Source organism: Sander lucioperca, chromosome 6 (genome assembly GCF_008315115.2).
Source record: "Sander lucioperca isolate FBNREF2018 chromosome 6, SLUC_FBN_1.2, whole genome shotgun sequence".
Lineage (NCBI taxonomy): Eukaryota > Metazoa > Chordata > Actinopteri > Perciformes > Percidae > Sander > Sander lucioperca.
The window spans coordinates 31,283,002-31,303,811 of NC_050178.1; the positions used below are offsets into that span (position 1 = coordinate 31,283,002).

The following is a 20,810-nucleotide window of genomic DNA, read 5'->3' on the forward strand; positions in this document are numbered from 1 at the left end:
AGCAGTATGACGGATCTACAGCACCGACAGATCTATTCAATACATCTTTTCAATAGATCTGGAGCTGCTCTGAAGAGGGCATTTAGACAGGGAAGATCCTGTAGGAGCAGGATGAGCTACAGCTCTCATGAACATCTAAGAATGGCGCGACATTCACCACAGGACCAAACACTGCACAGCATCCAAGACTTATGGATAAGGGAGTGACCGAGAAAAAGAGAGCGTCAGGATACAGAATTAAATGAGAGTATGGAAGGAAAGTGTAACCCTGGCAACCGTTACCGCAAGCGTCTGGAGCCGGTTTTGCCGGGCCGGCTAGACCTGAGGAGCAAAAGAGATGCCATTACAGAGAGGAGGGGAAAAGTGCAGATGGAAGAAAGAAAAGAAGGAAGGGAAAGAGGAAGAAAGAGGGAATACAAAAGGCAAAAAGAGGTCTCAACTAACTCTTGTTTAAAATGTGTGCTATATAAAGTGTTACTCACCCTCTCATCCTTCTTCTATACCAGAACAACGCTCCTGCAGCCAGCAGAACCAGTAGCAAAAGCAGCAGCACAGGGATCACTATGGAGGCCGTGCCTACGTACACAAACATGTACAAACATAAGTATGGGGCATAGAGAAATGTATTCCATTCAATGAACTTCTATTATTGATGTCATAGTAGAAGTGTTGACTTACGTCCGCCGGAACCTGAGGCACCGTCACTGTTGGCTACGAACTCGCAGCGATGCCCCGCCCAACCAGGTGAACATCTGCGCTTACACGCACACACACACACACACACACACACACACACACAGACAAACACAGACACACAAAGAGAGAAAATAGAGATAAGTGTGTATGCAATGATACATTGGCAATATTCAGACTCAAATAATAACAATTATGGATGAAAACACTGCTCCTCACCTGCACTCTGGAAGGCGGGTGATGGAGTTTATAGAGCACTGGCCATTTGCACAGTACTCATTTGTATCACATGTGTAACAGCTGGGCTGGACTCTTCCATTTGTGCAGCTGTAGAAGACAGAAAAAAATTGTGAGTAGCAATGACAAAGACTAGACAACTTAGCATGCGTGTGTTGAGTAAATTATGAGTCTTACCGGCAGCTGAAGTCCCCTGTAGACGTGAAACCATCGCTGGGGATACACTCGCCGTCACGACAATAGTGACACTTATCAATCTCACATGTGCTGCCACTGTACTGAGGCAGACAGCGGCACAGTTTGGAGCCATTTTCACTCTGTAGACATGTACCTTTGTTCAGGCAGTGGCCTTCACAGCTTCCTGTGTGCGCACACGCACGCACACACACACACACACACACACGCACACACGCACACACACACACACACACACACACACACGTAAGTGCACTGCTTACCAACCGCATCATAATCTATCATAATCTATTAGAGATACTTTACGACTGCAACAAAAGTGTTTGAGCATTTTTACACTTGCATGCCGGCTAGAGAGTGGGAACAACACTTACTGTACTGGCACTGGTCGCCCAGGAAGTCAGGAGGGCAGCCGCAGGTGGGCTGATTTCCAGTGCTGACGGTACAGTTGCCTCCATTTTTGCAGTAATTTTTACAGGTGTGCAGGTTACAGTTTGGCCCTGTAAAGCCTGTCAGGCATCGACAGGTAGGAGAACCTGTGGAACGAAAGACATATGAAGGGATAAATAGTCGGAAGGCTTAACAGGGATGATGAGAGAGAAAGAATGTATCATATTACTGGGCCAACAGAAACATAAATGTGTTCTGCAAAACCATATTTTAGCCTGAATAGTGTCATTTAAACGTTGCATTTAACCCATATTAACTTATACTGTACAAGCAAAAATAAATAACACATGCCAAAAACCAGCTTGTAATGTCCATATCTTACCTGTTGGGGAAGGTGTGCATGTCCCTCCATTCTTGCAGTAGTCCCTGCACTGATCAATCTCACATCGATCTCCTCCATAATTAGGCTGGCAGCGACACTTGGGCTGCTTGTGGGCATTTAGGAAACAGCTGCCACCGTTCATACACTGGACCAAGCAGGGACCACTGGGAGGAGCTGCAGATGAAAAAGTTTTTCTGTCATTCAGAATGAGTTCTGCCTATGCATGTGTGTGTTCTGTATGTGGAAGTGTGTGTTTCCTCACAGATAGGAGACAGTGTGGGAGTGGGCAGCTCCACACATGTGCCATTGTCCAGCGTGCGTCCATTGGGACAGATGCAGACTGGTCCGCTGGGGCTCAGCAAACACAGCCATTCACATTTCTTCCTGTCGCAGGGATTAGTCACTGACAAGGACAGAGAGAGAACCAGTATTGAAAAATAGGAAAGAAAATACCTGCTTTAGTCCTCTCTTCTTCACTTGCTTTGTTTCAGTGAGCTGCTGTTGAGAGATGTGTCTGTTTTCTACTCACTCTCAGGTTGCTTGTAGCGGTGATACAATGCTATATCTGTGGCGTGGTTCATTCCAGTTGTAAGGTTCTCAATGGGGCCTTTGCCAAACTTATTCACTCGGAAGACGTAGTTGTTCATGTAGGTGACACCATAGATGTAGTCCTCAAAAACATCGATGCCAAAGGGGTGATGGAGCTCTGTGTAGAAACAGTGGAGACATGTTATGGAAGCTTCACAGTATACATGCTAAAATACACATTTTTGTCTTGTCCACCCACTTGAAAAATTGCAAAATAAAGAGACTGATTTTTAATATGGACAAAAACATGTATGTATGTATGAACAGAGTGTGCCACTCAACTGTTCTTAATGCTGTTTACAGCCACAACCACATCACTGCCATTCAACCTCACACTGCAGATCACAGACAGTTTAGCATCGGCCCAGAACAGACGCTCGTTGAAGTAGTCCACTGCTAAACCTATACGGAGAGAGAGAGCAGAGTTAGAAAAGGTAGAAAAATTAAAGACTTACACTTTGTGTTTAGTATAAAACAGACGATTCATCCTCATCCTCCACACTTCACCACTACCTACATTCCTACCATAAACCAAAGTCTCTCTAGGCATATATGTATATAAAGATTTGTATATAAGTAACTGTATATATTGTTTTATTTTATTTAATTTGATTAAATATAAAATATTTGTATATACAACCTTTGTGTATCTAGCGCAAAGGATCTACAATTAACATTTCATTGTGCAACTCTGTTGTCAAAAGAATTAACCTTGTAACCCTGTAAGGAGAAGTACTTATGTACTGTATGTGTGTGCACATTTTACCAGTTGGCCACTGAATGTTTTCCTCCACCAGGGTCTCTCTCATGGTTCCGTCCATAGCAGCTGTTTCAATCTTGGGATGGTTCCCCCAGTCTGCCCAGTACATTTTCCTAATGAAGAAAATGTAAAAGCTCCATTTATGAAATTGCTGTTCAAAATCAATTTACCATTTGCATTCTTGTTTTTTTCTAAAAGTAGCTAATTTCCCCCCGGTCTCCCAAGACCCGCTCACCCTCTCTGAGGGTCGACTACAATAGCATAAGGCTCATCGATCATGCCGGAGATGAGGGTTTTGCGGTGGCGTCCTCCACTTATCTGGGCCACCTCGATGACGTCTCTACCAGAGTCAGTCCAGTACAAGTTCCCTGCCACCCAGTCCACAGCAATGCCACGGGGCATCTTCAGATCAGGGATCTAAACAAAGAGACAGCACTAAGACCCCTTCAAAATGGGACACACACCTGTCTTGTTTGTATTTACATCATATGCATGCATAAGTACAAGCACATATATATACACACTTACCTCCACGTTTGTGACCCTCGACTCACTTTGGCGTCGGTTGCGGTTGCTATTTGGGGAGGAGGAGGAAGAAGGCAAATCATAGGAAGAAATCCGCCCTGTGTGCCAGTTTGTCCAGTAAATGCGGTTTGCCTTGACATGCAGGTCCATGGCATCAATGCGCACGTTGGCATCGCCCTGGAAGACCTGCTCATAGCGCCAGTTTGGCATGGAAGGGTCCAGGCTGCGGATCTCACTGTCGTCAGCGATGTAGAGCACTTGTCGCGGAGCTGGGGATTCACAGGAAATCATGTCAGGCAAGGAAAAGAACAAACAGATCATTGTAGTAGAGGAGAGATGTGAGAAAATGGAAGGCAGGTAAGCAAAATACAGAGTACATACATAGAGAAACATACGCTTGCATAAGCATGGAAGTACTTACCATCAGCTTTGCAGGTATCATTGATTCTGGTGAAGTACTTGTGGCAGCTGCACTTGTGGGAACCCTTGGTGTTGTTGCAGATGTGGGAACACACACCAAACTGCTTACACTCGTTCTTATCTGTGAGGCCACATGATACACATTACACATAGTTGTAGGTTTTCAAGAGCAGATGAGCACAAAGTGAGCAGTGCAAAATGGAGCAAGGGCAGGGAACAAATTTTACCTTCACATTTGTTACGTCCATTGGACTGGAAGCCGGGTTTGCAGGAGCAGAAAGAGTCGGTGCCATTTACCACACAATGAGCTTCATCTCCGTCTCCACACACTGTCCTGTTACTGTGGCAGTCATTCAGCACCGTGTCTGAAAGCACAGGAATAGGTCGCATGCATTAACACCGAAAACCAAACAGAATTTACACCGCCACTAAGACATCTATACTGCAACACAACACACCTTTCTTATTGCAGTTGATTTCATCAGAACCATAGTCCTCACAGTCATTGAAGTAGTTGCAGCGCAGGACAGAGCTGATGCAGCGGCCATTAGAGCACTGGAACTCATCTTTTTGACATACTGGTGTGGGAGGAGGCAATTCTGGAGGAGTACAGGGTTTACAAAGAGGTCATCCCAAGCCACCATTTACAGTCCTAAACAAAATGCGCTCTCAAATTGTGAATGTAACTTGTACAGTGAGCTAGTAAGAAATGATTAAATAGATTAACAAACAAGAGTAAACAAACTCACGGCAGTTGACTTCATCGCTGTTGTCCCCACAGTTGTTGACAGTATCACAGCGTTTTGATAAAGGCAGACATACACGATCATTATGACAGCGAAACTGCCTTGTGGGCGGGCACTGGAATTTAACTAGGGACAGAAGGAGAGACACATTAAGAAAGAGAGAAGACTGTATTTAAGCAAGGTATCAAGTGGTCCTTCGGAATACTGTCGAAACACAGTGACTCTTACCACACTCTTCTGGATTCTCATCTGAGTTGTCTCCACAGTCATCCTCGCCGTCACACTTCCAGCCCAGGGGTTTACAAAGACTGTTGTTACACTGGAACTCATCCAGGGGGCAATGTCTACCCACTGAAACACGGCGGCGAGAGAAGAGGAATGAATGATGCATAACACCCGCTGTTGATGCACAAGTATCCGGGAGAAAATAAGAGTGTGTTCCTTACCACCACTGTCACATTTCTCCTCATCACTGCCATCCAAACAGTCAACATCAGCATCGCAGCGCCAGCGGATGGCGATGCAATGGCCGTTTTTGCACTGGAACTGATCACTGTCACACTTCACATCACAGCCATTCTGGAACAAAACAAAGAGTAATTTTCATTAGTGCCTCTAGTGTGTCAAATTCCGAAGCAGAATGTCAATCAGGAAGCAGATTGGGATTGAGCAATACCTCATCTGAACCATCGGCACAATCGTGGTCCCCATCGCACTTCCAGCGCCCCGCAATGCAGCGGCCATTTGTGCAGGAAAACTCACTCTCCGAACACTGGCGAGGCACTGTGGACAGAGAGAAGACAACTTAGAAGGTTGAGAGAGGATGATTGAGCAGGAGTAGAGTAGAGGAGCAAGGGAAGGGGAAAGAGAAGAGAAAGATGGGAATAGAGCAGACTGCAAAAAGAGGTGCTCTGTTGAGAGCCACATGTACATGAATAAAATAAGGCTGATTATTCATATTACGGGATTAACTCATTAAATCATTGGGGATGATGCAACATTTTGTACTTTACAAAGTAGAGAAGCTAGAGGAACTAGTGGGATTGAAAAGGAAGGAAAAGGCTCACAGAACAAAAGAGAAGCTGAGGGGCACACAAAGGACTGGGTAGCTGAGGTTGTGGATGGTTGAGCTGAAACTGTGCAAACACCTACCTCTGCCTCACATCAACAGGCCAGTGTGAAATGCAAAATAGACATGAAATGATGTGAGATGTGCAAATGGCCACAGAACTAATTAATGCAAAAAAGAAATGAAAGTCTCAACCATGCGTGTAGTTGAGTAAATATAACAGACAAACACACAGTGAAAGGTGATACATTGCTTACCCCTGTAACCGGTGCATCTGAAAAGTTTTGCTTACAGTAGAGCTCATATGATATTATAAATGATTGCTTTCATACAGACAATGATATGTGGTTGTGGCTGTCTGAGTGAGCAGCAAAGTAAGAGTAATAGGAGGGGAACCTACCACACTTGTCTTCATCAGAGTTGTCCCCACAGTCATTGTCGTAGTCACATTGCCAGCGGCCAGGCACACAGCGGTTGTTCTTACAGCGGAACTGGTACGGCTCACATGTCCGCTCATCTGAGCACCAAACAGACACGATAAGTACAAGCGTGGCCCCATTACCGACTTCCTTTTCTTTCTTTCTTCATCTACCACTATGTCCTTACCGCACTCTTCCTTGGGTTCATCTGAAGCGTCTCCACAGTCATCCTCTCCGTCACACTTCCAGCGTGCCGGGATGCAGCGCCCCGAGTCCTTACAGCGGAACTCATCCACACCACATGTCATTTGAGCTGCAATAGAGAGGATTTAATGGATTAGGCGCACTGACACCAGACATGGGAACACAGGCTCATTCATTGGGAACAGAAAGACAACAAACAAAGGAGGATATGGGTTATTATGGGTACACCTAAGAAAAAGATTTAAATTCAGTTTTGTACAGTTATAATAAGCTGCCTCTTACTGCAGTTGGCAGGCTCATCAGATCCATCTACACAGTCATTGTCCCTGTCACACACCCACACCCGTGGGATACAGCGCTTGGTGATGGCACACTGGAACTGGTTGGGGGCACATGTCACTTCCGCTGCACAAGAGACAGACAGATACTCTACTGAATACAGAAGAACTGCTACCTCAAAAATTTCACAAATTAAAATGACTAAAGTGCTAAAGTCCTGCTAGTAGCCCCTAGAGACTGCAATATGCATTAACGTCATAAAATGGTGATTTTGCTATTCTTCTTGCACCCTTGCAGTTAAAGGTGCTAAAATATAAATTTTGACCACAAGATTGGCACGGCAGAACAGTTTATGTGCTCTCCCTCTGTGGAGGATGAATGTGCTCAGCAAATGTCATGGCAATTACATTATGCAATGTCAAATGGCCTAAGGGTATTGCTAAAGGAAAGGTCAAAATGGACAGAGATCATCTTGGAGAGGGGCTTAACAATGATGAACAATTTCCTATTTGCTCATTCATTTTTGAGAACAGTATATATACGTGGAAATTGTAGCTTACAGGGAGATAGAGGAAAGGTCAAAGGGTTCACTATAAACAGTAGGGTTCATTCGGTGGGGACAAAATTTTGTCACGCTTAAAGTTGTAGAGATATTGTGCTCTGGACCAACGACAGACAAACAGACATACTGTACCAAGATCATGATCCTGAGGCACTGCCACTAGCAGAGCAATACTGAAAAATAACAGGAAACTCCCTCAGGAAAACTAGAAGGGACTCACGACAGTCTTTCTCATCCTCTCCCTCTCCACAGTTGTCCTGTCCATTGCAACGGAAGATGCCAGGGATGCAGCGACTGGGGTGGGTACACTTAAACTGACTTGGCAGGCACACGTGGATGTCTGGGAACAGAAAGACAACAAACGAAGGAGGATATGGGTTATTATGGGTACACCTACGAAAAAGATTTCAATTCTGTAAGTATGAGTAGGTGCATGTACCGCAATTGGCCTCATCAGAGTTGTCTTGGCAGTCATTGTCCCCATCACAGATGTAGGCTGGGTTGGTGCAGATGCCTGTACCACACTGGAACTGGCCCGGTCTGCACTTAAACTCAGCTATGGTGACAAAGCACAGCACATTATTAACCAGAACAAACAAAACAACACACTGCAACAATGATATATTATCATCATTATTGTAGTCAGGCTACAATCATCACTCACGGCAATCTGCAGGCTCATCTGAGCGGTCCCCGCAGTCATCCTCAGTGTCACATTTCCACCAAAATGGAATGCACTTGTCATTTTTGCAAACAAACTGAAGGGACAGAAGAGAAAAGTATTTATTTTTTCAAAATTAATAATGTCTTAATATAGGCTAAAACAATAGCCGCATGATAGCTCACCTGACTTGCAGTGCAGTTGGACAAGCACTGTTTGCCATCAGCTGCTAGGTAAAAGTTAGTGGGGCAGGCGCATTTGTAGCCCCCCCCTCCAGGTGAGAGCAGACACAGATTACTGCAGCCTCCATTGTTGATTTGGCATGGGTGGTCTGCCACTACAGAATGGAGAAATGTAGAATTATCAGACAGGGTCCAGGACATAGATGAAGATATACATGTGGTTGTGAATGACGAGTGACTTGGTTTTACCTTCAGGCTGGCGGTACGGGTGGTAAATGTGGACGTCCATCGGCCTGTGTAAGGTGCTGATCAGCACGGTCTTGTTAACTCCCAGTGTTTTATGAGCTCTGTTGATGGACTTTGTCTCCCAGTCTGTCCAGTAGATGTACTCCTCAAACAGAGTCATAGCAAAGATGTGGGGGATATCCTGAACAAGAACTATGGGGGGCACAGACACAAAGACAAGTAAGTAACAACAACTGGAAAAAGTGCACAAAGACACTCCAAATGTTTGTGTGTGTGTGTGTGTGTGTGTGTGTGTGTAACCTGTGTGTCTGTTGGTTCCATCCAGACTGGCAAATGCGATGTAGTCCTCTCGAGCATCGGCCCAGTAGATGCGGTCATTAATGAAGTCCAGTGTGAGGCCATTTGGCCAGGTGATCTTATCCTCCACAATGGCACTCCTGTTGGAGCCATCCATCCCGATCCTTCCTATGTGGGGGGTGTCACCCCAGTCTGACCAGTATAAGTACCTGTCAGGGATGTGCTGTATTAGTTTGGTTAATTGCTCATAACAAATCATAATTTAACATCCATTAGGTTCCAGATTGTCTTGATTGTGAACAATGACTTTGCAAAATCACAAAAAGTGCAGTAATTAAAAATCAGTCAAATATACATTTTGCCAATGAGTTGGAAGTTTAAAGGTGCTGTAGGTAGGATTGTGAAGATCCAGGACTTAGCCAAAAAATTTGAACATTGACAACTTCTCAGTCCCTCCCCCCTTTCCTCTAAAGCCCAAAACGGTCTCCTAAGCCCCTCCCCCCACAAGGGAGAATGAATGCATGTGCATGAGCAGTGATTGACACGCAGTGAGACACCCCCCCGGTGCATCTGAACAGGGAGCGGTGGATTTTTGCAAATCGCACTACAGGCTGTAGGTGGTGCCAAAGGAGCCAGATTTTTTTTAAATTACCTGCTTCATGTAGTTCTACTCAAACATAGAGTCAGTTTCAGCAAATATGACAGAAAGTTAGCTTTATAAGGGTTACCTACTGCACCTTTAACTCAGCAATACATGAATTGATGGTGTTGGTAAAATGCACCCATCTGGCATTCTAACAAACTTTCCATGCTCACTAAAATCTTTGCTACACTTTTTTTTTACCCAGATCACTCTTACCCATAGCGTACGTCCACAGCCACAGCACGTGGCTCCCTCAGGCCGCTGTTGACCAGAACTGTCCGGTACGCTCCATTCAGCTTCGACACCTCAATAGTGTCCCGTCCCTTATCACACCAGTACAGGTTTCCTCCCACCCAGTCGACTGCCAGACCATCTGGGTTGCTGAGTGATGTGCGATGAAGGACCTAACAAATGAGCAAGCAGTATATGCTTTTTTGTGTGTATATAATCTGCCTCACAATGAGGAATTGAATTCTTTTTCCTGGGTTTCTACTGCACATGCATGCATACAAATGAGGATGAATCAATCATTTTAAATGCAGGTTTTATGTTAAGACCAAAAAGGTATTATCAGCACATTTCACTGTCCGCTATCTACACTTACCTGAACATCGCTGCCGTTGATGTGCATGCGTCGGATCATGCTGCCCTGGGTGGTCACATCTGTCCAATAAATCATTTGCTGGCGATAGTCGAAATCCAGAGCTACAGCATTGTTCAAGCCCTGTCAAAGCACAGGAGCTGCATCAGTCTGGGCAAGCGATTTACCCCTGTTTGCAGGATTTCTAAGCACTTCAAAAGGATATACTGTATCTGCAAGTCTCACCTGTTTGAGCAGTGTGTAGTTGGAGCCATCTAAATTAAGCTTCCTCAGATAGTAGCGGTTGGCAAAGATCAGGAAGGGTTCTTCATCTGCAGGGAGAGAGACATCATACGTGAGTGGATTTACCTTAAACAGTTCCTATATTTCATTAATCTTGTCATGTTTCTTACCGGAGGTAGATTTGCATATGGTGGGGTTTTCAGGGCTAAGCTGGAAACCCTCCACACACAGACAGTGGAAGCTGCCGTGTGTGTTGATGCAACGCTGCGTGCAGGGATAGGTGGTTGTGCACTCATCTATGTCGACACACGTCTTCCCATCATCTTTCAGACGGAAGCCAGGGTGGCATCTACACTGTAAGCGGGGAAAGTACAGAGCAAGTAAAGAAACAGGGCATGCTATTGCTGGAGAGCTAAAGTCAACATTTCGTGGTGTTTACTTACCTTGAAGCCTATTTTAAGGTCTTCACAGAGTTGGGAGCAGCCGCTCAGTTTGCTGTTCAGGCACTCGTTAATAAAACAGTTCAGCTCATCGGAGCCGTCGCCACAGTCGTCCTTATGGTCACAGAGCAATGTCTCATTGACACAGTTTCCATTATTGCAGGCGTACGCGGTGTCATTGCATTTCTTCTCTGTGGAAGGAAAGAAAGCAATGGAATGAGAAACAAATGAAGAGAAAATGTCCACAAGTGTGGCTGACATTATTTCAGAGCCTCGGGAATCAATTTCAGTCACAGCTGTTGAGAGTGCTTTCCAGTTGCAGTATTGGTGACACAATGACTTTTATGTACATTAACATTATACTGGATGTGCCTTCTCCATGTTAGCTTTCTGTACTGTTGATCTGCTGTATGTGCTATAATGTGGTTTGTCCACATTTACATCAAACTGTCAATTAATAGCCTGACAAGCCAGACGCACATCAAGATGTTGGGTCTGGGAACTCACCATTGGCAGGGCTTAATCCGAGGGGCAGGATAAACAGTTGTCTTTCAAATTACCACTGCACGCAATAGGATAGCGCTACAACCAAGCAGAGCAACGAAGAAGGTAGCGGAGCTAGTTGATAGATTAAACTTTTGCCGTATCCGGTCGGCAAAACTCCGAACACATCTTCCTTTTTTAAGAAAGACTTCAGTGCCGTTCTTTGTTCTTTTCTCAAAGAAAAGCTTAACTCCAAGTCTTCCAGAGTCACAAAGCCGATCCGAAAGACCGCTGTTCGCCAGCAGCAGCAGCAGCCATAAGCCCGCCCACCGACTCTATACACGATGTGATTGGCCCGGCCAGAGTTTGGTTTTTCCAGCTGGCAAGCCAACAGAGAGTTGCAAGACTGACCCTGGCTGCAAATTACATTTGCTGCCACTAGGGTGCGTCTAGATTTCTAGGCTAGTCAATTAATGCACTAATTAGATAAAAAAAAAGAAAAAAAGTAAAGTGCTTCTTGAGTGGCTGTGTGGATCGAACCTGGGCCATTGCAGTGTGGGTTCTTGGGGGCTTCGTCTGACTGGTCATGGCAATCAAAGTCTCCATCACACTCCCATGAACTCTGGATGAGGCAGCGTCCGTTGGCACAGCGGAACTCGTTGGGTCCACATGTCGGATATTCTGCAGTGAGAAACGGCACAAGGGTGAAGGAGCTAAACTTGTTAAGAGCGAGGAGGAGGAGAGAGCTTTTTATATCTCCCCGTCAGGAATAAGAGGACATGGTTTCACTCACCACACTCCTGGGACTCATCTGAGCCATCGCTGCAGTCGTTGTCATGGTCACACACAAAGTGCTTGGGGATACACTGTCGGTTCTGGCACATGAACTCATTGTTGCTGCACGTGTTGTTGAACACTGAGATATAAACATATTTGGTGAGTAAATGAGGTAAATATACCTGTACAGTACAGATGTAGGTCTTTCTTTGTCTCACTGGGTTATTCAAATGTTCTTATTTTGATAAAATCCAACCCCAGCGTGCACTCACCACAGCCAGCTTTGACGTTCTCATCAGCCCCGTCAGGACAGTCTTTGTCTCCGTCACACTTCCAACGCTGAGGGATACACATATGTGATCCAGGACACTGGAACGCCTCGGGATTGCAGGTTTTGGTCTCTGTGATGGAAAGAGGTCATTGAAGATGATTTTGATGCCTTTCTTTGCCCTAAGGATTTGTGAATATACTGCACATAATCAAATAATTATATTTTTAGAATGTTTCAGAGGCAGAATAGGAACTGTTAAGTTATTGTTAATAATAACATAAACATGATTGTTTAAAGCTATTACAAAAACCTAAATTCTTTGCATACATGCCCATGTTTTAGTCCATATTGCACCAGCTGAATTACAGCTCTAGTTAGTTAGTACAAATGAGAGGATTGCTCCAAGTTTGAGAATGTAATGCATGTTAATATGTTTCCACAGAATCTACTGCTGTCAAAAATATCTTTGGTGATATAGTATATGTTAGCACCAATGGTTCTTGTATTTGTATTCACTCAAGGTTTGTGCCCAACACTCACTGCACTTGCTGTCCTCATCACTGCTGTCACCACAGTCGTCGGCTCCGTCACACACCCAGCGGTTGGGAATGCAGCGGTGGTTCCCACACTCAAACTGAGAGGCTGAGCAGAATTTATCTAGAAGTCCAGAAATAATGTTTAAATAAATGCAAAATACAAGCGCCAAAACAAAGTAATGGTCTGTTGCACTTCAGCTTGTTTGGGCTCTAGTATTTAAACTTACCACAGTGAGCCTCATCGGCGCCGTTCTCACAGTCATTCTCCTTATCACAAGTCCAGCTCATTGGGATACAGCGCCCACTTGGACAGGCAAAGAAAGGCGTTGGACACTTTGTTTTCCCACTCCCTGGCAGAGTGACAGAAAAGTGCCAAGTCAAAAAAGAATACATCAAAGAATTAAGCCAGCATGAAAAGAGAAATACAAAATTGACTTTACACTGCAATGTTTTTTTCTAGGATAATTTTCACCCAAACCACAATTTAATGGATGGAAATATTCATTGTTTTTGTTCCATTTGGAATAATAGAAATTTGACTTCTTGCTCTACTCCATCTGTGGAAAAATAATATTACTTTTTCCTTAAATACAGCATGCACATTTAGCTGTGAGAAAATATGTGTAGAAAATACCTGGACAATTTCTTTCATCTGAGAAGTCTCCACAGTCATTAGCTCCGTCACATAGCCATGAAGGGGCGTAGCAGAGTGTGGTGAACTCGCACTTCTGAAATGCCACTCCTTTCACTCCCAGATGGAAGTAACTGGAGCAGTCCGTGGCAGCTTAAAAAAAGAGAGCAGCCATACTTTATACCGTAGACTGGAAGAAAGTGTTGGCTAGTTAATTTGAATGAACGGGATCATTCGAACTTACTGCAGTTCATCTCATCACTGGCATCTTCGCAGTCCACTTTCTGGTTACACTTGCTGGAGTTGGAGATGCAGCCTCCGTCTCTGCACTGGAACTGATCAGCCGTGCACAATGTGGCTGACAAACACAAAAACAAGAGACGGCATGTGTAGGTAGAATATAATGTGAAAATGTTCTATGACTGCAGACGGAATAACTTGTTTAATCAGAAGACTTGACTCACCGTTACAGAAGACTTCATCGGAATTGTCTCCACAGTCGTCCTGCCCATTGCACCAGGAGCTATGCCCCACACAGCGGCCGTTCACACACCGCCTGTAACCCTTCTTGCACACACGGTTGGCTGAGAACCAGACAGGAAATGATACAGACTCAAATTACAAATGTCAACAATGAGAATATGGTTAAAACAGTTTTGACTGAGAGAAAGATTCCACTAACCACAGTAGGACTGTTTCTCATCAGACTTGTCCTTGCAGTGGGCCATGCCATCACAAGTCAGGGTGTAGTTAACACAATCTCCATTTCCACACTCAAACTCATCAATGTTGTTACATGTAGTGTTGAGGGCTGTGAGACAAAGACAGAAAAATGCACTTAGGAAGAGTTGCTTACCCCCGAGGCATGCAGCATGGAAAATTTATTTAATTTAAAGCCTGATCTCTGTCTTTTGATAAAAACATATTTTATTAAAATATTTTAATAAAATAGTGTGTAAAAGATAATATAACTAAAAATCTTTATATGATATCACCTCTCTTGCATCTACAGTTTTTTTAAGCCAAAATTTAGTTTTTTATGATTCATTCATTTTTTTATTCATTTGAGTCTTGTATTACCTATGCAGGTGTTGTCTTCCAAAAGCTTCCTGTCGCCACGGCAACTGCAGTTGACCCTTCCCTCAGAGGTCAGCAAACACAGGTCCTGACATCCTCCGTTGTTAACACGGCACAGAGAGAACTCACCTATTTAGAGATAAGGAAAGTTAGAGAAGGTTAGCCACACAAACAAGTATGGAAGTATTTATATACACACACACACACACACACACACACACACACACACACACACACACACACACACACACACACACGAGTGAGTTAGCTAAGAATTTCCACATACACCCTCCCGACAGACAAGCAAACCCCAACACCCCATGTGCATCCACATCAGCAGACAGATACGCCTGCGTGACTGTAGCAATAGCTCTGCCTCCGCTTAATGCATAATTCAATGTGACTCAATCTAAATTAGATTTGCAGCTATTACCACAGGCTTTCAGCTTGTATGGTTGCTGTGGGTATTAGAGCGTGAGAGAGTTTACTGAATGAGGCAACTTGAGGGAGAAGATGACAGTAATACGATACAGTAAAGAAACAAAACATAGGGTTGCATTGATTTAAAATGAAACAGACAATGGGAGATGTACAACTAGATGAGTTGGAGAAAGAGATGGAGAAGTATGGATTAAAGTTAAGAACAGCAATTCAGCAGGCACTTGTGTGTGTCTGTGGTGATATAGAGCTGATGTTGGAGTTGTGAATGTCAGGTGGGCCCATTCTGTAAAATGTCCGCAACTCATCTGCTACAGTGTCACTTCTACATTACATAATTTCTTTAACTGCTCTGAGGGAGAAGAAAAGCATCTTTGTGCATGTGTTTGTGTGTATTTAAGTACACTTGCTTAAAAAAAATCCCATTTTAAAACCTTTCAGTTAATTAGGTTGATTTGTAATGGCTACTGTGATGTTATTAACCAAGAAACGATATTCTGTGCTGCAATGAAATATTACCTAAAATTCTACCAAGCAAATGCTTGCTCAACCTATCATTAATGTAAAAAGTGGTGTTGATACATTTTACTAGTCAAAGCTATGTGCTGTATGTATGATTTAGATGCATTTTAGTGCAATATGCTGCTACTGCATGACATACATTTGCTACAGCCAAATATTTTGCTATACATTTCAAACCTTTTACTTTTTAAATTATTATTAATTGTATTACTTTTATGATGGACTTTTATTTTTGCACCAATGTGATGAAGTACCTTGACTTTGGTATTTAATTAGCTTGATTAACCAAAAATAGGCATTCTTGTCTGCAAAAAATTGATAAAGGATTTTATCCATATGACCCAGTCCTACAAATTATGTATTTCAAATGCACTGTCACAATACAGTTCAAATGCAATAATGCAGTAATGACACATGACACACACACACACACACACACACACACACTTACACAAACAGCTGGATCCCTCACTGCGTAACAACTCACAGCTATTGGTGTCGTTGGCCACAGCGACAATACCCATTGGCTGCTGAGGTATGTCTGCACGTAGCACCTTCATGTCTCCTCCTGTGTATTTGTCAGCCCGAAGCACGGCCCTCCTCACCCAGTCAGTCCAGAAGATGTAGTCACCGTACACGGCCAGGCCAAATGGATGGACCGGCTCATTCTTCAACACCACCTGCAGGGGGAAGCATAACCACAGTCATGACCTCATACAGTCAGGAAATTCCAGCCTTGCGACAAACTTGAAATGATAAACAAATTCTTATTAGGCAACCCCATAATACAATCATACTGTTGTACAAATGTTGTCATTATGCAGCATGATGTGCACCCCCTGTGTCTGCATGTGAGTGTGTATGCCACTCACGTAGCGGCGAGTGCCGTCATACTCGCAGCGCTCTATCTTGTCCAGTGTGGCGTCAGAGAAATAAAGTTTTTCAGCACGGTGGTCTATGGCCAGACCGTTAGGGGTTCGGATGTCATTGCCAATGATCACAAGGACGTTGGAACCAGCTAGTGTGGCACGCATGATACTAGGAGACTGCTCATTCCAGTTGGTCCAAAACATGAGGCTGCAGGAGAGAATGAAAAACTGTAATGGGTATGTGAATGTTTTTTACCTAATTGAGAAATAGTTTTGAATGCAAAAAGGTGTGATGTGAATGAATGTATTAGTTCTAACCTCTGACATTCATCAAGAACAAAGGCTCTGGGGTGGTCATCTCCCGACATGCTGACCACGGTGTGCCTGTCAACGGCACCCCAGCGGCTCTGATCCACGGTGTGGCGGGTGATGGTTGAGGTAGTGTAGCTGGTCCAGTACAGCATATCCCAGCCCCTGTGGTACGCCAAGCCCTCCACTGAGCCGACATCTGAACAAGAATAAAAGAATAGAGAGGAGAGAGGGAGATAAACACAGAGAACAGTGTAAAGGGGAAAAGAAAGCAAACCACATAGAAGGGAGACGACAGAAGAGAAAAGAGGGTAAGGAAAAGAAGCACGTCAATCCCAGTTCTGTGTTAAAAGGCCAAATGTGGACTGTCTGGCAGCAGCTCAGTGCTGGCAGACTGCTGTGGGGCAGCACAGAGTCAGGGCTATGGACATGACAGCTTGGTATTAATGACCAAGAACACAGTGTGATTCGGGGCTTTTATCCAACAAATAGCTCACTAAAAAGGTCACAATAACAGGTCCCGCCTAGCTTATTACTTTCCATCGCACTACCTCATCAACAGATGAGAAGTAAAAAGTCATTTTTTCTGCTCCACAGCTTTGAAATGAGTAAGAGGTTATGAGCTCCTCGCCGGCACAGAGGCCAGAGGACAGGCAAGGGTCAGCCAAGATGGAGGAACACAAAGTTCTGCAGCGGCAGATAGAGAACAGCTGCTCTGCTGGTGAGAAACAATACAGTCGCACAGTCACGCACAGTCGCACAGTCGCACACACACACACACACACAACCCTAACTTCAGGAAGAGTAAACTTGAAAACACCCACACATCAGATCCCTCCAATGCCAAATAATTGGTAATAGTCGCCTTCTTGTTAATGTTACTGCAATGGAACAGTGAGGGTCTAATGATTACAGCGGCCTTTTCCAGGGCTGGGTATGATCTCACTCTATCAGCTCGGGCCAGAGGATCAGTGAGGTTCACCACCAGGTGGGACACTTAACACTACACATCAACATCTCCAGTGCAAAGCGGCGGACATGAATCAACATTTGTCTGCCTCATGTGAGGAGACTGTGAATGAAGCAAAGCAACTGGAGAGCTGAGCGAAGGCATGCAATGCAAAAACAACTCCCCTCTGCTTCTCATGCTCATAAATCAATGCCCCAAAAATCAATGAGGAGCAACATGAAATCCATTCGCCCCTATTTCCTCTTTCCTTGGTGCTGTTAATGAATTGTAAATCTGTAGCCTGCAGCACTCTCTACTCAAATTCTTCTTTTCAGTTCTGTTTATCTTCCAATTGTTGACCTAAGCCTATCTGGGTTCCTGTACATTTACACTTGCTGTTTACAATACTACAGATGAGCTGAATTTACAGCTCTTGAGCTCAGGTAGTTATGCTGACCCTAATAGATCTTTATTGCAGTTATCTGCAGTAAGTGTGATAGCAGTTCATGTTTGCTATCAGAGCGACAGTCAATAATTACCCTGATTTCTGAAGGAAAATACTATTTCACTCTGTCTCTCTCTGTGTATGTACCATATGTGTTTTATACATGTGTGTGGAGGGACAACACTTGTAGAAAATATACAGATCCTTTCAGAAAATGAACAGAAACAACGGACCCTAGGAAAAACTGTGTTTGGCCTCATTAGGCCCTCCCACAGAGAGGAAGCCAGCCCATCCCTCGCCTGCTCTATGACAATCAGTCCAGAGTTCACCTGCCGTTTACTCTGCTTCATCCTCTCTTACTGTTGAGCTATTCACCTCTCGTTTCCTCCTCTGCTAGAATTGTATTTCTCAGGAGATCCGTTCCATGGAGGCAGGAGTGAGGCTGATTGTGGACTGCTGAGTACGGGCCTGATTGAGATGTCATGTGGAGTAGCCGCCTGCTCTGAGGTGACAGGAAGTAACACAATCTACGGCATTTGCTCTCAACACTTGAACGCTCTTAACAAGATATGGATGGAAACCTCAGCGGCTAAGAAATCAGGAGTGTCTTGACTTCACTGGAAAAGTCAGAGGTTATTTCACGCACTTTACCGCCCCCAGCCAATCAGAGGTGGAGCTGATTGCAAGGACTAGAGTGGCTTGATTCACATCCGGCACATTGTGTTTTAAAGGAAGAATCATTTTCACAATGTTAGATGGGACATGGATGTATGTAATATGTGTGTATGTGTTTAGGGAAGTTATTGGAAATCAGTACACTGTTATTTCTGAGTAAACTGCTATTGACCCACAGCATGAGTAATCATTCCTACATTTATTATCAGTAGTTTTAGGTAGTATTTACCACCCAACCAAAAGCCAACACTGGCAGTGTGACATCTCCATAACTGAAGACAGAATGCTGCCGCAGAACTCTACAGGTTCAGAGGATCTGCTGGGGAATGGCAGTGACACTGAGCTGCACAATGTGGAGCAGGTCCTGGTCCCGATATTAGATGTACTGATTCTGGTGCTGGGAGTTAGCGGGCACACCATGGTGATGGTGATCCTGTGTGGGAGGCGGAGAAGTGGGGTGGGACGCATTGGACAGTCCCCTCAAAGCTCCATGACAGGCACAGGAACTGACGTCCTCCTGCTGGCTCTGAGCGTTGCAGACCTGCTTTTGCTCTCCATGCTTCCCTTCCACACTGTTGCCATAGCCATGCAGCGATGGCCGTTTGGAGACGTCATGTGTCGTCTGTTGAGCTTCTTGGGATCAGCCTCGTCCTCAGCCAGTGCCTTCACACTGGCCACGCTGGCTGTGTCTCGCTATCTGACTGTGGTGCAGCCTGCCAGAGCCTATAGCCTCCTCTCCCCTTGCCGGGTGTCTATAGCTGCTGCGCTCCTCTGGGTCCCGGCCTGCTGCCTGGCTACCCCCCAGCTGGTTTTTCGCTCTGTGGGAACCCCACAGCGAGCCCCTGATGGCCTTGCTTGCTTTGCTTTCCTGTCCCCCCGAGACCAGCTGATCTATGGATTGTTTAACTTCCTCGTGGCCTTCTTGTTTCCACTTGTTACCATTGCGGTGGCATACGGCAGCATCTACATGTTCCTGTGGGGGAGGCAGCATGCCGGCAGGGCCCCCCAAGTAGAGCGCTACCAGAGCAGAGTGACCCAGACGTCGGCCATGCTGGTGCTGGCTTTTACCCTGTGCTGGCTGCCATCCTACAGCCTGACACTGGCCTTATTGGCTGACAACATCACAGGGGCTACTGGCGCCTCACCACGTTACGGCCCCTTTCGCGTATTTGCACGCATCATGGCGACATCCTCTACGGTTATGAACCCCATCCTCTATGTACTGATGTCCCAAAAGTTCAGACAAGACCTACTGAGGCTGTTCAAGAGGAGAGGGCAAAGAGCCACTGTTGGTGTGGCTATGGCTGTTGACAGTATCAACAACTAGCTTAAAACAGTATACTGTAACTGAACACCTGACACACATACACTGGGCAAATCCTGACTACTGGGAGTTACAATAAAACTATTATCACTAAGGTGAGTTGCTTTGCTGAAAGAAAGAAGGGACACATCATTACCCTCACAAGGAAAGTCTACTTAACAAGGCAAAACAGCAGCACTCAAAAGAGCAGGCAACATGCTACACCTCTGCCTCTTAACAACACTAACTGTTAGCCTGGATGTTGTACAAGAATATCAGACCGGTAGTGCTGGGAAGTGCCACTCCACAGGGACAGAACAATCCTGAATCATGCATTCCTTGTGAAACAATTTACAGTAAAGACACTTTGGTAAAACATTAACGTACACCTGTGTTTTGTTGTGCTGAGATAAGGTGAATGCTTGTACTTTGTTCTCAAAGCTTTCCTTTTGTTTCTAGTTTGGCTACAACTTCAAAATACTGTAGCTTCCTGGTTGTGTTTAGATCATTGGGAGTGGTTTTTTTTTATCTCCAGAAGATTTCTCACTGGGTGGGGGGTCTGATGTTTACAACGAAGTTCTTTGTTATTCACAAAAAAAGTGGAGGAACCAGAAAAACTATTGACTAATTACAGGCCCAATATCAACTTTGAGAGGGGAACTACACTTTAGATAAACAGAGACATAAGCCGGGTGGAGGTTGATTGTTAAAAGACAAAAGGCTGTTTAAAAAAAAAAAGATTTACACAAACAAGATGTGGGAAT

At 44.6% G+C, this 20,810-nt stretch overlaps 2 protein-coding genes across 6 annotated transcripts in view; one reads left to right on the forward strand and one right to left on the reverse strand.

Moving 5' to 3' along the window:
- Positions 1 to 20,810, reverse strand: part of LOC116065906 (low-density lipoprotein receptor-related protein 1-like) — an 88,283-nt gene that overhangs the window by 2,071 nt on the left and 65,402 nt on the right. For 2 of the 5 annotated variants that reach the window (XM_031321546.2, XM_031321578.2), the window contains 47 exons: positions 16,684 to 16,873; positions 16,369 to 16,573; positions 15,948 to 16,176; positions 14,540 to 14,665; positions 14,142 to 14,270; positions 13,924 to 14,043; positions 13,704 to 13,817; positions 13,463 to 13,612; positions 13,056 to 13,178; positions 12,833 to 12,949; positions 12,294 to 12,422; positions 12,038 to 12,160; positions 11,785 to 11,925; positions 10,765 to 10,952; positions 10,492 to 10,675; positions 10,325 to 10,410; positions 10,103 to 10,222; positions 9,715 to 9,902; positions 8,859 to 9,064; positions 8,562 to 8,750; positions 8,316 to 8,467; positions 8,134 to 8,227; positions 7,909 to 8,025; positions 7,690 to 7,809; positions 6,911 to 7,033; positions 6,612 to 6,737; positions 6,406 to 6,522; positions 5,613 to 5,719; positions 5,383 to 5,515; positions 5,165 to 5,287; positions 4,940 to 5,062; positions 4,649 to 4,789; positions 4,418 to 4,555; positions 4,192 to 4,311; positions 3,774 to 4,039; positions 3,481 to 3,662; positions 3,252 to 3,358; positions 2,768 to 2,887; positions 2,427 to 2,603; positions 2,160 to 2,300; positions 1,898 to 2,071; positions 1,500 to 1,661; positions 1,108 to 1,291; positions 913 to 1,020; positions 679 to 752; positions 483 to 576; positions 283 to 321 (listed from right to left, as the gene is read on the reverse strand). In XM_031321546.2, the coding sequence (XP_031177406.1) occupies positions 283 to 321; positions 483 to 576; positions 679 to 752; positions 913 to 1,020; positions 1,108 to 1,291; positions 1,500 to 1,661; positions 1,898 to 2,071; positions 2,160 to 2,300; positions 2,427 to 2,603; positions 2,768 to 2,887; positions 3,252 to 3,358; positions 3,481 to 3,662; positions 3,774 to 4,039; positions 4,192 to 4,311; positions 4,418 to 4,555; positions 4,649 to 4,789; positions 4,940 to 5,062; positions 5,165 to 5,287; positions 5,383 to 5,515; positions 5,613 to 5,719; positions 6,406 to 6,522; positions 6,612 to 6,737; positions 6,911 to 7,033; positions 7,690 to 7,809; positions 7,909 to 8,025; positions 8,134 to 8,227; positions 8,316 to 8,467; positions 8,562 to 8,750; positions 8,859 to 9,064; positions 9,715 to 9,902; positions 10,103 to 10,222; positions 10,325 to 10,410; positions 10,492 to 10,675; positions 10,765 to 10,952; positions 11,785 to 11,925; positions 12,038 to 12,160; positions 12,294 to 12,422; positions 12,833 to 12,949; positions 13,056 to 13,178; positions 13,463 to 13,612; positions 13,704 to 13,817; positions 13,924 to 14,043; positions 14,142 to 14,270; positions 14,540 to 14,665; positions 15,948 to 16,176; positions 16,369 to 16,573; positions 16,684 to 16,873 (6,619 nt within the window). The remainder of the gene's footprint in view (positions 1 to 282; positions 322 to 482; positions 577 to 678; positions 753 to 912; positions 1,021 to 1,107; positions 1,292 to 1,499; positions 1,662 to 1,897; positions 2,072 to 2,159; positions 2,301 to 2,426; positions 2,604 to 2,767; positions 2,888 to 3,251; positions 3,359 to 3,480; positions 3,663 to 3,773; positions 4,040 to 4,191; positions 4,312 to 4,417; positions 4,556 to 4,648; positions 4,790 to 4,939; positions 5,063 to 5,164; positions 5,288 to 5,382; positions 5,516 to 5,612; positions 5,720 to 6,405; positions 6,523 to 6,611; positions 6,738 to 6,910; positions 7,034 to 7,689; positions 7,810 to 7,908; positions 8,026 to 8,133; positions 8,228 to 8,315; positions 8,468 to 8,561; positions 8,751 to 8,858; positions 9,065 to 9,714; positions 9,903 to 10,102; positions 10,223 to 10,324; positions 10,411 to 10,491; positions 10,676 to 10,764; positions 10,953 to 11,784; positions 11,926 to 12,037; positions 12,161 to 12,293; positions 12,423 to 12,832; positions 12,950 to 13,055; positions 13,179 to 13,462; positions 13,613 to 13,703; positions 13,818 to 13,923; positions 14,044 to 14,141; positions 14,271 to 14,539; positions 14,666 to 15,947; positions 16,177 to 16,368; positions 16,574 to 16,683; positions 16,874 to 20,810) is intronic. The other 3 variants (XM_031321556.2, XM_031321562.2, XM_031321571.2) reach the window with 3 other exon arrangements.
- Positions 17,492 to 20,581, forward strand: LOC116065944 (delta-type opioid receptor). The gene has a single exon (XM_031321605.2). The coding sequence runs from the start codon at positions 19,027 to 19,029 to the stop codon at positions 20,068 to 20,070; it is 1,044 nt and encodes a 347-aa protein (XP_031177465.1). The 5' UTR covers positions 17,492 to 19,026; the 3' UTR covers positions 20,071 to 20,581.